Below are 15,193 nucleotides of genomic sequence, written 5' to 3'. Positions count from 1 at the left end.
TATTATTTAAAAGATGCAACAATTTTAAATATTTTTAAATACTTGCAAAAATAACCTTGCTTGTGTCATTGTCAATAATTCCGCCCCTCCCTCACTTCCGGTTCTGGCACTGGGGTTCTGGCGCTGGGGTTCTGAAACTGGTGGTGCTGCGGGTCTGCAGCTGGATATATCTCACTAGGGACGTTAACTACCTGACGAGCACTAGGACCCGGTCGGATTAGTAGTGATTTGGAGTGGTCTGCACGCGCCCCTGTCAAAAGTGTAGTGTTGGCCACACGCGCGCGCTGCATAAGATTCTGGTGTACATTACAGTGAGAGTCTTCTGAAGCCTGGGAACGGAGTACTCAAGAAAAGCATTCTCTTCGTTATGGAGATCACCGATTCCACTTGTAAGTCTGACATTTTTTTCATACGAAAAAGCCTTACAGTTACAGTCTTCGAAATAAGTCAATCAGTAATGCAATATTTTAGCTTTTTAACATTAGTTAGTCATTTGCTGTGTACCTGGTGTAAGGTGAATCAAATGTTTTACACAATTCTCTTATCTTTATCGGGATAAAAAGGAAACATCATCAACACAATTGCACAGTTTTGTTGGTGATGCAATAGATGGCTAATATCTTAATGAATTAATAAAGTCACTGTGTGTCAAATTTATATGAACGACACGAAATTTATGTCCCTTCCCTCTTAATGACTATAAATGTAAACAATGATTTCAGTAGGCTAACTGCTATGTCATAAAGGCAATTTCAATTATAACCATTTTAATATGGATTTTAGTGAATGTGACATTTATTAAATTATTAAACTTTGTTATTATGTCCCCAGGATATGTGTCATTCTTGTGACCATCATAACTCCCCTCTATGAAAAAGATGCACAATTCCATAAAAAGCATAATGACATCATAATGACATCATCACCCTTTCAGCATGTGAACCCTTCAAGTCTTGAATAGCCAATCCTGTTGTCATGATTTTGTACAGTAAATAAAAGTGAATAATTTTCTAAAAATGCATTAACTTTTAAACGCATTCTTTGTCTATTATGGATAAAATCTTAAATATATACACTTATAAAATACCTTTTTAAAGCCAATTAGTGGAATGACCCATAAGGCCCACATATAAATGTCCAGTTCGAGGAAAATATAATATTTTTATCAAGAATTATAATAGTAAATTTTAACACCTCCTAATTAATTATACTGAATCAAAAGTGCAAGACCTTTCACAGTCAGTGTTACAACATCTATAAAAATATCTCTCATGCTGTATTCTTCATGTCCCTAACTTTCCATTGACCCAGCTATCAGCTCCTTCATCCTGCTGTTCTGAGCTGGTTGAAGGCCAGTTCGGCACGATGGCTATTCATGATCTGAAAGAAGACTTCCTTGCCTCTCATGCAGGAAATCCGCTTGAGAATGTGTTCAACTCTGAGTTAGTTTGCATGGATGCCAGGAAAAAACAGCCCATCAGCTGCTGTTTTTAGTCATTGTGGGATTTGGATATGCCCTTTTATGTATAATTGTTTCTTGTGAGTAGCGTTAGTGAGTTTAGACATGTAGGTGGTGTACCTTATTTGATGAAAACATGTTAGGGTCTGTGTGCTCTTTAACCCTGATATGAATCATTTAATGTTTTGTTATGTACACTACCGATCAAAAGTTTGGGGTTGGTAACATTTTAAAAATGTTTTTGAAAGAAGTCTCTTATGCTCATTATACATTTTCTCACTGACCCTAAACTTTTGATCAGTAATGTAAGATCATGGCACTTCAATTAAAATAAAGGTTTGTTTTTCCTAATTGCTACTGAATTCACAGATGAATTGATTCACAGCAATTCTAGTCAGATATATGACAATATATTTTGATGCAAGTCAAGACTTCATTCAAACTCCTAAGGTGGGAGTGTGTGTGTGTGTGGGGGGGGGGGGGGGGTGGGGGGGGGGGGGGGGGGGGGGGGTCCTCCGGTTCCTTATACACATGGCTTACATCTATAAATACTCATGGCCAAATAGACAAAGGCTTCTCTCTTCTGCAGCTTGCGAGCATGATGGGTCCGCACAGGCCTGACACTGTCTCTCACTCCAGCATTCCTCAGACCGAGTGCAACCGTCAAGGGCGGCTCTTGTCTGTAGAGAAATCACACAGGGTTATTACGATATAGAGGGGCCGGAAAGGTCTTTGTGTGCGACCCTGTGGCCCCTTCCACACTTGTGTCCTCAAAGAGTGGAAATCAAAGCCAGTCATCACAGGGCCTTGCTGTGGATGACCAACATATTAACCCTTCAATGAAAGGAGGTCAGATGCTGAGGCCCGGGATAAAGCTGGAAGAGCTTTTCCTAATCAACCTTCCTCAATCCCATTAGTCATACAAAGTAGTAGCCTAGATATGGGTAGGAGGAGCATTATGTCTGAAAGATAAGAATTTCAAGAAAGATTTGCAAGCGTGTTTTAACTTTTTAACTGTCAAAAAGTCAGTGGGGTCTAAAACATTTTTTCTTTTGTGTTCCACAGTATAAAAGATATTCATACAGTTTTGGAACAACATAAGGGAATGATAATTCTTCCAGTCCAGTCTTCCACCTGCTAGAGGCTCATTTCAGTTTTGTTATCAACTAAACTTAATAATGGTTTTCATTAATTGAAATAAAGCTGAAATATAAGAAGATATAAATACGGTATTAGATGAAAAAAACCCTTAAACTGAAAAAAACCCCTTAACTAAACAAACTAAAATTGAAATAAATAAATAGAAATATTAAAAAACAAAAATGAATGATAAAGGTACATAACAAAATCTGAAAATATATCAAATAAAAGTTAATAAAAATAATATAATGGTATTTAAATAATACTAAAATAACACTGGATTTAAACTGTAAAATAGTCATCTGATGAGAATTAATGTGCTTGTGATAAGGGTGATTTTCTAAAGAGAGCTTACCTGAAAGACCTTTTTCTGTTTACAATTCTAATGTCTAATGGCAGTTCTTCATTGCCTGCCATTTTAAAAATGCTCATTTCATCCAAATCATTCACACTAAATCACAGATTTCTCATGCAACGATCAAAGATTAAATGGCTTGTTCAAGAGAACACAGTGAAAGATTAGGATTGTGTCAAAACAAAAGTCATGACAGCTTTTACAGCCGGGGTTGTTGTTGGGTAGAATGTACAAATGCAACTCTCATGACCGGGTGCCTTAAGTCTTATGACTGTAGTGTAGACACAGAGAAGACGGTGCAAGATATGGCAAAAGACTGCACTGTTCCTTTACTATAAACCCCATCTGGTTATGAACGGACAGTTCTCTTGTTCATTTTGATGTACTTTGTGCTGATGAGCCGGTTAGTCCTCTGGTGTCTGCCGACTGGCATTTTCTGAGGATCTTGCATAATCCAACTGCATAATACTTGGTTGCATATCTCAACTAGACTCTTCTCCAAGAGACACTCAGTCCTCCAAATATTTTTTCTGTGAGTGAAAACTGTCATCCCTGTGGTTTACAGAATCGGAAATATAGCATTATCTATCTATCTATCTATCTATCTATCTATCTATCTATCTATCTATCTATCTATCTATCTATCTATCTATCTATCTATCTATCTATCTATCTATCTATCTATCTATCTATCTATCTATCTATCTATCTATCTATCTATCTATCTATCTATCTATCTATCTGTCTGTCTGTCTGTCTGTCTGTCTGTCTGTCTGTCTGTCTGTCTGTCTGTCTGTCTGTCTGTCTGTCTGTCTGTCTGTCTGTCTGTCTGTCTGTCTGTCTGTCTGTCTATCTGTCTATCTGTCTTTCTGTGACAAATTTGGTGTAGATTTAAATTTTGTATATCATTTTGTACATGTTTCTGTGTACTGGAAAACAATGATAAGCATTTCAGAAGTTTTAAATGCTTTCATTGGCAAAAACATTCAATATAATGCAAAAGGTCAATATTTACAGTGTTGACCCTTCCTCTACATAACCTCTACAATTCACTCTGGCATGCTGGATATCAGCTTCTGGTGCCAAATCCTTGACTGATGGCGTTCCATTCTTGCCTTGTTAGTGCTAAGAGTTTATCACAATTTGTGGGCTTCTGCTTGTCCATTCGCCATTTGAGGATTGAACACGTTATCTATGAGATTACGATAAATTTCAATGCAAGTCTCTGAGGCACTTCATTATCACTCTTGCCTTGTGACATGGTGCTTCATCATGATGGAAAATGCACGGATCCTCACCAAATTGCTCCTGGATTGTTGGGAGAAGTTTCTCTTGCAGGACGGTTTGATTCCATTCTTTAGTCATGCCTGTGTTTTGGGCAGAATTGCGAGAGAGCTCAATCAGTTGGATGAAAAGCAACCCCACACATGGATGGTCTCAGGATGCTTTATTGTTGGCACAACACAGGACTCATGGTAGCGTTCACCTTTTTCATCCCCGGACAATACATTTTCCAGATGTCCCAAACAAGTCAGAAGGGGGTTTCATCTGAGAAAATATGTTCGCACCACTCTTCTGGTCTCAATCCTTGTATTTCCTGCAGAATTTCAGTCTATCCTTGATGTTTTTCTGGGAGAGTAGTGGCTTCTTTGCTGCCCTTCTTGACACAAGGTCTATGTCTAAAAGTCTTCACCTCACTGTGCGTGCAGATGCACTCAAAACCACTTGCTGCCAATACTGAGCAAGCTCTGCTCTGCTGGTGACACAATTCCGCAACCGACTCCTCAAGAAGGAGACACTCTGGAACGTCCTGAAGCCTTCTTCACTGCAGTTGAACCTCTCTCCTTGAAGTTCTTGATCCGGTAAATGGTTTAATGGTAAATGGTCTATCTATCTATCTTTCTTTATCTCTGTTCATAAGGCCTATAAACCTTGTGGCGGGAAGAGCAAACGACAGACACAGTGGGTGTGGCGTCAGGCCTCAGAGAGGTGTTTATTAACATAAAAATAAACATAAAATGTCCAAAAAGGGAAAATAAAGTGTCCATGAGAATAAAAGTGTCCAAAATAAATAGGGGATCTGGTGTCCTCATTGTGCTAGGGCACGTGCATGGAAGGTAGCTAGTGCTCAGATGGGTTGGTCCAGGTAAATATGGTGGGGTCCCGGCGGCCACACACGCTCTCAATTCAATTCAGGCGTGCCTCATCACGTGCCGCCAGTCCTGGTTGTTACAGCGTCCATCCTCTTTCTCACACCCACCCCCGTCAGGAACCTGACGAAGGGCGGCACACCAATGAGTGTAAGTTTCCCGCGAGTGGGCGTGGTTTCAGCGCCGACGGCAGACATGCCCCCAGCATTTGAGAGCAGAATACTGCTTATTTTATTTTATTTACTTGGCGTTTTTTTTATCAATCAAATTTGGCTGGGTGGTTGATAACCAATTTTGCTGTGGTGTGACCAACTCAGAACACATATTTAATATTGCTTTACACAGACTTTAACAAACGTTGATTTCCTAGTTAAAAAGTACAGATGATACATTTCTTTGAATTGGAATTTAATTCTGAATGGTGCAAAACACTGCTCAGCATGTGTTCAGGTAACCGCAATGTACTGTAACTGGTTGCAGGAGGATTTTTTTCCCATGCTCATTAAGCCATCAATAACCATGTTGTCATCCTCAAAGCCTTCATCCTTTCCCTTTCAATTATGTGGCCCGTTGTTCCTCTGTAATTGACCCCACCCAGCAAGCTGTCATCCACTAAAATAGTGAGTTTAAAATTATAGCCATCTCACCCGTATATCCATGTGGCCTCCATGTGACCTTGACTGGAGTTCATCAAAGCCTCTTCTATGTACCAGCCCTGCTTGTGTGTCCTGTAGAAGTATGGCACGTGACGTCCCCCCACCCTGAATCAGACAGCTGATAAGCTTTTTTAAGGATTGTGTGGTCACGGCATTCTGCATGATGCTTGTAGGATCTGAGCCCTCATTCCTCACTGTTACATCAGGAGAAACCCAACATGGCCTGTGGATAAGACCACTAAACAGGTACAGATGGTGCTTGTTGTAGATATGTAGTGTGCTATGATTTGTGTAGTGTTTTGTTGGAACCGGTCCAGACGGGAGGGTCCGGAGCTGAGAGAGAGCGTGCTTGTTAGCGAAGGACGGATGGTATGTCATTTTTAGGGGTGTGTGGAGGAGAGGAATAGGAAGCAGAAGGTTAGGGATGATAGAAACTGCTGTCGTCAGCCCAGACAGGAAGCTACAGCTGCAGGACATATCCCCTTACCCACAATGCCCTTGCTTCAAGACCGTACAGCTGCTTTCCCTAGAATTTGTTTTGCAAGTGTTAGCGTATATGTGATTGTGTTCAGTGATGTATTTGGGTGAATGAATGTTTGCACTGCATTTCTGAATGCTATACACCACATTGTCCTCTTTTCCTCAAAGGTGATGTCATTGTGTAATTTTGGACCTCACAATGCCACATTGTCTAGATACTTTGCCGAGCCACTCAATGAAAGTTCAGTTGGATTGTTGTTTAAAAATGTGCATGCATCTAGTACTTCTTTCTAATCTTTTTTGAATGTAAGTTGCTATATTGCAGATTTCCAGTATAAAATGGTTGGTGGAAAGTCTTTCTTTTGTCACTTGAAGGTTAAATACAGTATGTTTTTGGTCTGTGAGAGTCAGCAGACAGTATAGACACATTCAAAAAGCCTCTGAAGCAGTCAGATGGGGTTCAACAATCTCACATTCCCACACATTGCGCACGAGATGCACCACAGCAAAAATACGCAAGCCTTCAGAATAGTTGTAACTGTAAGTAACTGAGCTGACTGTCCATAGCTCCACAAACTTGACCCAGTTTCCAGAGAGAAACATGGCCAGCAGAAGACACAGGCATAGAGGGTGTTGTGTGGGAACTTAAGTTGCTTGGAAATTGGACGGGTCACTCCCTCGCCCGTGTCAGCGAGTGCACACCCAGACAATGGCCCTCTGGAGAGCTGCGGCCCTGGAGTTGTGATTGTGCCTCTCTCAGTACAATAACAGAGTCATCCTACTTTCTGCGTTCCGAGTTTCCGCCTCCTACTCTTCTTCCGTCCCTCTCTTTTTCTTGTTTCCCCTTACGGACATACACATTTTCACGTTTCCTGCTCTTTGGGAGAGAGGAAAACAAATGAAAGACAACTGAAAAATAGCTTATCATTCACTGTGTTTTTAAAGTTGGTATGAAACGGAAGTTGTGGTAGTCTTTTCCCCCCTATTTTGTGACGTATATCCGAGTGAAACGGCTTCTCGAACAAGCTACCGTATTTTCCGGACTATAAGTCGCACTTTTTTTCATACCTTGGCTGGTCCTGCGACTTATAGTCAGGTGCGACTTATATATCAAAATTACCAAGATTTACTCGTCACAGGATCGCTGACGGCCCCAGATTATTATTTGCGAGTTTTTGATGTATTTGTGGTATGACGTGAATGCATCATTTGCCGAAATTGGGGGTGACATTACCGTCTACAGCCACGAGAGAGCGCTCTATGCGATCTAGACTACAGCTAGTTTTACCGCTGAAAAAATTAACTGAAAACAACTGATATTAACTGAAATATTAGACTGAACGCAAACAAAATGCCCCCAAAAAGAAAATCATATTCTGCAGATTGCATACTGCAGGTAATAAAATATGCAGCTGAAAACGGTAATCGAGCAGCAGAAAGAAAGTTTGGAGTGAATGAGAAACTTGTGAGGGACTGGCGAAAAGCAGAGGTTACTCTAACTGAAATGAAGAAAACAAAGAAAGCTAATCGCGGGCTGAAAGCAAGATTGCCAGAGCTGGAGGAACGAGTCCACAGATGGGTGCTTGAACAACGCGCTGCCGGGAGAGGCTTGTCAACGGTGCAGTTGCATCTCCACGCCCTGGTAGTTGCTAAGGAGATGAATATACTGTGTTACGTTAACTACATACCGGACACATATTCAGCCTGTTGTTCTTTGTGCTATTGTGTGTAGGTGAATAACTTAAATGCCTTCTGTTTTAATGAATTAAAGTCTGTTTAAATAACTTTTTCTTGGTCTTGGATTTTGTTAAATAAATTTCTAAATAAATGCGACTTATAGTCCAGTGCGACTTATATATGTTTTTTTCCTCGTCATGACGCATTTAAGGGCTGATGCGACTTATACTCCGGAGCGACTTATAGTCCGGAAAATACGGTAAATGTAGGGCGGGTCTTGATTTTGTCCATCGGGAATTGATTGGATGGTTGTGGTCTGCTATTGCTGTGATTTGACAGGTTGTCCTGCCCTCGTCATCAGTGAAGAGATGTCGCTCCAAGTTATTTTGGTTAAAGATTACAAGGGCATATGAATTGTAAAAATAATGGTGTGCACAGATTTATAATAGATACTGCAATATTCCATAATAAAACAGGAATTGACAATTTTTGATTTCATGGTGACTTTAAGGGTGACACCTTTTTGAGATCTAACTCTCTAAGAGGTCAATTTTATTTGTTTTGGACTTGAGGAATAAAGTAAGACAAGTTTATGACTATTTAATACAGAGGTTATTAACTCTGGAAAAGTTGCAGCTCAGTTTTTGTTTTTGTCTAAAAAAGGTGGGTTTCTCATGTCCTTCAGCTGTCGAGACTGGTGGTCAGTGGTTTGTTTCTTTATCTCTGTTAGCTCTGTCTGTGTTTGTGCTCTGCTGACAGAACTGCAAAGGCATTTGGAAATCTACATTGTGAATTATAGGTTTCTCCTCTGTTGACAATCAACCAGTGGTGCGTTTCCCGTACACCAAAGTAACTTGCTGCTGAACTGCCATAGTACGATGCATCGTGGAATCAACTAGCTAGTCACGACCATTTCCCGAAATCTTAATGTCGCAAATTTTTCGTTCAACCACGTTGGTTAATGATGTCACGCACATGGTGAAGTAGGCCTAATAACTTATTTTAATGAATTCGTTTGAGATTAATGCTAGATTTGTTTTTAATTTACAGACATGGCATCTGAGGAGAATTCTCATTTTCCTCAGACTGATCTCATGAAATGGCGTATGTATGACACGCCAATTCGTATTTCCATTTTTGGCGTGCTATCAACACGCATAATCGCTTTTCAGCGTGTTTATCAACGCCTTTGACTTAACGTTATATTACTGTATTATGTATATATAGATATATGACCTACCCCAACCCCGTCCCTAAACCTACCCGTCACTGGGGTTAATACCATTTATGAGTGTTCTCCTACCATCCTAGGAAAAGAAATATCGCTCCACAGATGTAGATATAGATTTTGCTTCGTTTCGCTCGGACATTTAACGGCGTACACATACACGCGGAATCACTCGGACATTTAATGGCGTCGACATACACGCAAAAGATTTCGGCGTGGACATACACGCGGATAGCTCAAAATACGTATAGATAACACGCCACTTGACTTGAAAGTGGCGTGTATGTTTACGCAAAGTCATGATGTCATGTTGTTTTCCTCAGTTATTTTGCTTTATTTCCAGATTCAGTCATAGGCTCGAGTGCATGATAAATAAAGTTATTGGGCCCTATCACACACCCGGCACAATGCGGCGCCATGCGCTACGCAAGTGTTTTTTGCTAGTGTCAGCCCGACGCAGTTATCATTTTCACGTCCTGCGCCACGTTGTTTAAATAGCAAATGCATTTGAGCCCATGGGCGTGCTGGCGCTGTTATGATGAGGTGGAAGCAAGGAGGAAGCAGGATCCAATTGCAGCACACTTTATTCAATAAACTCAAACTACATAAAGACTCAGGCTAGGGCACAAGACTCAGGAACAGAACAACCAACATCAATGTTACAACAACAAGAACTCACAAAGACTGGACTGAAACACAGGGCTTAAATACAAGGCCAAACAAGCTAAACAAGATTACAAGGGGGCGTGGTATACATGAACACAAACGAGGAGCGGGAAAACTGAACAGGACTGAACCAAAAGCACAAAGACAGGGGGAACACAGACAAACATTACAACATAGCCCCCCCTCTATGGGCGGCTCCCGACGCCCATCAAAACTAGAAACATAGTTTGGGAGGGTGGTGGAGCGGAGGCGGTCCCGGGGGAGGGATGGAGGGCCAGGTCCGTGCAGGGAACGGGACCGGAGTCTTGCGATGGCGGGCCTGGGCCATGGAACGTGGGCGGACCTGGGCTATTGAACATGGGCGGAGCAGGCTGCGCAGGCAACCGGGGCAGAGCAGGCGACCAGGGCAGAGTAGACCCCTCGGGCGGCCACGGCGGTGAAGACCCCTCGGGCGGCCATGGCGGTGACGTTTTTTCAGGTGGCCATGGTGGCACTGGGAACCTCGTCGGAGAGACCTCCGCGGCCCCCCTAGCAGGTATACTGCACCCCCCCCCAAAATATTAATGGGGAAATTGACAGGAAAGGGGGGGTCCGGCAGCAAAGAGGGTCTTGGGCTGGGCAGGACCAGCGGTGAAGATGGCTTTAGGCTGGGCAGGACCAACGGCGAAGGAAACTCTGGGCTGGACAGGACTGGCGCAGGATCAGTGGGCTCTGGCGCAGGATCAACAGGCTCTGGCGCAGGATCAGCGGGCTCTGGCGCGAAGACTGGCTCTTCCTCGAAGACTGGCTTTGCAGGCGTGACGTGAAGATCTGGGCTGAGTTCATGGGCTGTAGCCGATGTGTGTGCTGCCCACACACACAAAAAAAGCCATGGACATCACAATGAGCCCAGTATCTTCCAGAGCAGACTCAAGTGCAGCATGAGCAGTCTCTGGCAGGGCGGACAACACATGCTCAGACTCAGACTCTGCTCAGGCGGTGGGCAGGCGACTGGTTCAGGCCTTGGCGAGCAGGCGACGGGCTCGGGACTGGACGAGACCAGCGGCGAGGGCTCGGGACTGGACGAGACCAGCGGCAAGGGCTCTGGCTGGACAGGCTCTGGCTGGACAGTGAGCTGGCTGGGTGCTTCATCAGCCAAGCCCACAGTAAATGCCGAACCGCTCAGCAAAAGGGCCAGGTCAACATACTGCTCAATAGACCCGTTTGGGTCATGCAGTGGCATCAGGTAGCTGAGCGGCTCAGAAAGACCTCCACGAAAAAATATCATTAGGCACAAATAGTCCATACCAGACAGGTGAGCCAGCTCCAAAAAGTCCCTCACGTAGTCCTCAATCGGTCGGTCTCCTTGGCGGAGACATATCAGTTGTGCTGCTGGATTCATTTTTGGTGAGTTCTTCTGTTATGATGAGGTGGAAGCAAGGAGGAAGCAGGATCCAATTGCAGCACACTTTATTCAATAAACTCAAACTACATAAAGACTCAGGCTAGGGCACAAGACTCAGGAACAGAACAACCAACATCAATGTTACAACAACAAGAACTCACAAAGACTGGACTGAAACACAGGGCTTAAATACAAGGCCAAACAAGCTAAACAAGATAACAAGGGGGCGTGGTATACATGAACACAAACGAGGAGCGGGAAAACTGAACAGGACTGAACCAAAAGCACAAAGACAGGGGGAACACAGACAAACATTACAACAGGCGCGTTGCTATTTTGAGGCAACTAAAATAGACTGTGTCATTGACCAACAAAAACCTGGTCTAAAGTCAATGGAGCAATTTGTTTTGTTATTTAAAGGGCACATTAGTAATATGAGCCTATAGCTGGGTCCACAACACTCTGCTTATTACACACACAGGGATGCGCAGCAGCACACAAACATGCCAAATATTAAAAATAAAAGGATTACATTGTAAAAGATTATTATTGTGTACATAAAGATATGGTGGAATCCGGCTTGTCCCGTAGGTCTGCTTGCGCGCTTTAACACGATCAGATCCGTTTCCTCTCTGGATAGCAAAATAGCCAATCCGTCCTGGCGCGAGCGCAACTGGCTTTAAAGGGAATGGGAGATGAGACTCTGATCGGTTTATTGCACGTTATGCCCAAAACACACCCATTACTCATTAAGAGAATAGGGACAACCCTTTTACACCCATAGACAGTAAAAGAAATGGACACAGCGACCCCATAGATTTCAACGGAGAAAGTTGAAGCCCATAAAAGCACTCACTTCCTGATAGCCAAGCGCACTGCGCAGGCTCAAACTGAGCTTGACGACGTAGAGGTCACGTGAGCGACCGTTCTGACCTTCTAGTAGCTGTGCCGAGACAAATCTGAATTGAAATCTGAAACAAATCTGTTGTTGAAATATTTTGTCCCGTTGCTTTTATGAACTCTCTATCTATGGGCTTCTCCCTTGACTTTATGCCTCCATGTCCACCCGATTGCCTCATAGACTGTAAACGATTGCCCACGAGCTTCTACTTCTGTCGATACGGTAATTTCTCTACTGTGCGACAGAGCGTCCCGTGGTTATGACGCAATCGTTAGCCTATTTTTACAAAAACGGCTTCTACGGGGCCATAACGTAAGATACAAAGTAATGGAGCCTTTTATCCATTGTCCCCCAGAAATAAATAATGGACAAATTGAGTCTTTGGACGCCTCAGATGTAAAGTTATTCGCTGTCAAAGTGACGTCAAAATGAATGGGAGTCAATGGGATGCTAACAGTAGGTGATAGCCAGCTACAACGGCGGCCCCCAGAGGAAGCTTCAGTTTCCGGCGGATGGATTACCCCCTTGTTTACACCATGCGCCGTGTTTGCCGACCATTTTTCCCGTCGTTAAACTAGCAAAAGTGCATTCAAACACGCCCTAAGTGCACTTGCGCCGTGCGCTGTAGGCCATGCACTTAGATCGTTAAAATAGGACCCATTGTCTCCCAAAATGAAGAATCGACTCTGAACTGCCTACACGGGTCGTCTGTAATTCGAATCCCACTGCGTTCTATGTCACTAGAAAAAACATTTGCATTATGCCCGTCTATGTTGTACGTTGTCTGCCTGCAAACAACTTTTTCAGCCCCCAAACACGTAATTTTACTGACGACTGCTTTTTAAATCTCGGAGTTCAATGTGGGATTTGCAAAACGCTTGCTCTTGAAAGATGGGTCAGTACTCAGTTTATTTGGACCAGCTTGCTCCTCAGAATCACAACCTGTACGTATGATTAATTATTGATGTATATATTTTCTACAGAGTAGTTCTGTTTTATATTGTTTAAGTTTCTGGCTAACCGGATAACTCACGTTATTACAGTCTTACTGAAATACTTCTGCTATGTAACTGTGGGCCACTATTACATAAAACTATGTCTATTAATACAGACTGTCTGTCGTTCTAAACAACTTTGCGATGCTGTTTGCGAATGTTCATTGGAACTATGGTTTCGGGAAACACCGACTAGTTGAACTATATGCTGATAATAACGACGGAACATGCGACCATAGTTGGCTAACAATGCTTTCTGGAAACGCACCCCAGGAAGGTTCCTGTCCTAGAGCGATATTATGTCTCAATTGATTGAGCAATGATCTGATTTCTGATAAACATCTCAGCAGAATGAAGTGAATTAAGTCTTTTAAGTCACTTAATATGTTTTCATTTATTCTAGAATTAAATTAAATAATTAAAGCTGATTATGCTGACTATCTAAATGATTATAATTCTTGTACATTTAGCCGTATGTTTGTATTCTGTGGTGTTTCCATTTGTTGGCACATTTCACATCATCTTACACATGGGTTGTATTTTTTTAAATTAGGGTTTTTGTTAAATGACTCACTGAAGAGTAAATTTGTACAGCCCTCTAAGTAAATATGCTGCCACAAGTTCTCTTACAGTCTTTCATTGATGTTGTTTAATATTTAATTGCAGCATAATCATTTTTAATCAGCTTTAAATTATGTGTGTGTACTGTGTAACATGGACTTTTACACACCAATAAATATTCAAGGAACAGGATGATTCTTGAAATAGAAGTGCAAACGCAGAAAAGATCTGTTATTTAGAATTCCCCCTGTTTGCACAGCGGTTTGTGACCCTCACTTCAAAGCAGCGTTTGTTTTCGGAGCGGTGAGGGTCTAGAAAAGAAACATCATGAGCTATGCAACAGGTTTTTTGATCTGGTCCAGAAAGATAGAAAAAACCCTGTCAGGGCAGAAGCAAAAGAAAGGTCACATATTGCAGTAATTACTTTTGGCCAAGAATAATAATTCCTGGATCAGCAAATCTATAATGAGTGGCAGGTATAGCCTTGAAAGAGGGATTTTTGCTTTCCCATCCCTCCCTCTTGAGCAGGGTCCAGGTGTGGTGTGAAGTGCTTACATGTGAAAGATGTGTGACTGATAAATTTAATCTGTTTTGAGGAAGAGATTTAATCCTTTTTGGGATGATCAGAGGGATCTATCCAAACTTTAATTTTGTCTGACAAACTATATTTTAAACGTTTAATCTTGAATGAACTATCGAATATAGAAAAGGTTGGCATTATAAGGAATTAAATAAAGTCAATTTTCTATGTGCAACTGTAAATGTAAATGTAAATGGTTGCAGCTAGCATACTAATCCAAATAAGTGACAAAATAGCGCAAACATTTTCCTATTTACATGTTGTGATTTGTATAGTCACAGAGTGTACAAAAAACAAAGTCACATTAGACACAGACATATTTAAACCGTATAAATACTGGGAACTATATTCTCTGAAGGCGAAGCACTGCTACTTGGGCGGAGTGATTAGTGCAACACTCTGAACGAACTCTCTGCTCCTCACCACGGCGCGTCTCAGGTGCTGCGGTTATCACTCCGCCCAAGTAGCAGTGCTTCGCCTTCAGAGAATATAGTTCCCAGTATTTATACGGTTAAAATATGTTTGTGTCTCATGTGACTTTGTTTTTTGTACACTCTGTGACTATACAAATCACAACATGTAAATAGGAAAATGTTTGCGCTATTTTGTCACTTATTTGGATTAGTATGCTAGCTGCAACCATTTACATCCAGTCTTTGTGCTAAGCTAGGCTAGCGGTGGGTGCGTCAGATAGAGTTACAGCACGCACGGAGATGAAAAAGGTATGTTTGGACTTATCTAACTCTGGGGGATAAGGTGAATAGGCTAAAGTCCCAAAAAGTCGGAGTGTTCCTTTAAAATTAGGGATGCACCGATATGAACATTTAGGCCGATACCGATAACCGACAATTCTTTATATTTGAAAGCCAATAACCGATATATTGGCCGATAAATCTAAATCCAAATCCAGATGTTTATATAATTATTTAAGAGCCTGATTACAAAAACAAAAGTCTCACCA

The 15,193-nt window shown here is 42.1% G+C and overlaps 1 protein-coding gene across 3 annotated transcripts in view; it reads left to right on the top strand.

Moving 5' to 3' along the window:
- Window positions 1-237: 237 nt before the first annotated feature.
- The window catches only part of afap1l1b (actin filament associated protein 1-like 1b), a 31,892-nt gene continuing 16,936 nt past the window's right edge, over window positions 238-15,193 (top strand). The window contains exon 1 of one of the 3 annotated variants that reach the window (XM_056262058.1): window positions 238-389. In XM_056262058.1, coding sequence (XP_056118033.1) covers window positions 368-389 — 22 coding nt within the window. In that variant the 5' untranslated portion in view covers window positions 238-367. The remainder of the gene's footprint in view (window positions 390-15,193) is intronic. The other 2 variants (XM_056262057.1, XM_056262059.1) reach the window with 2 other exon arrangements.

The sequence above is a fragment of the Rhinichthys klamathensis genome, unplaced genomic scaffold (genome assembly GCF_029890125.1).
Source record: "Rhinichthys klamathensis goyatoka isolate OS25496 unplaced genomic scaffold, OSU_Roscu_1.1 h1tg000191l_1, whole genome shotgun sequence".
Taxonomy (NCBI): Eukaryota; Metazoa; Chordata; class Actinopteri; order Cypriniformes; family Leuciscidae; genus Rhinichthys; species Rhinichthys klamathensis.
Note: the sequence above shows the minus strand (reverse complement) of the source record. Positions and strands in the feature narration are given on the sequence as shown.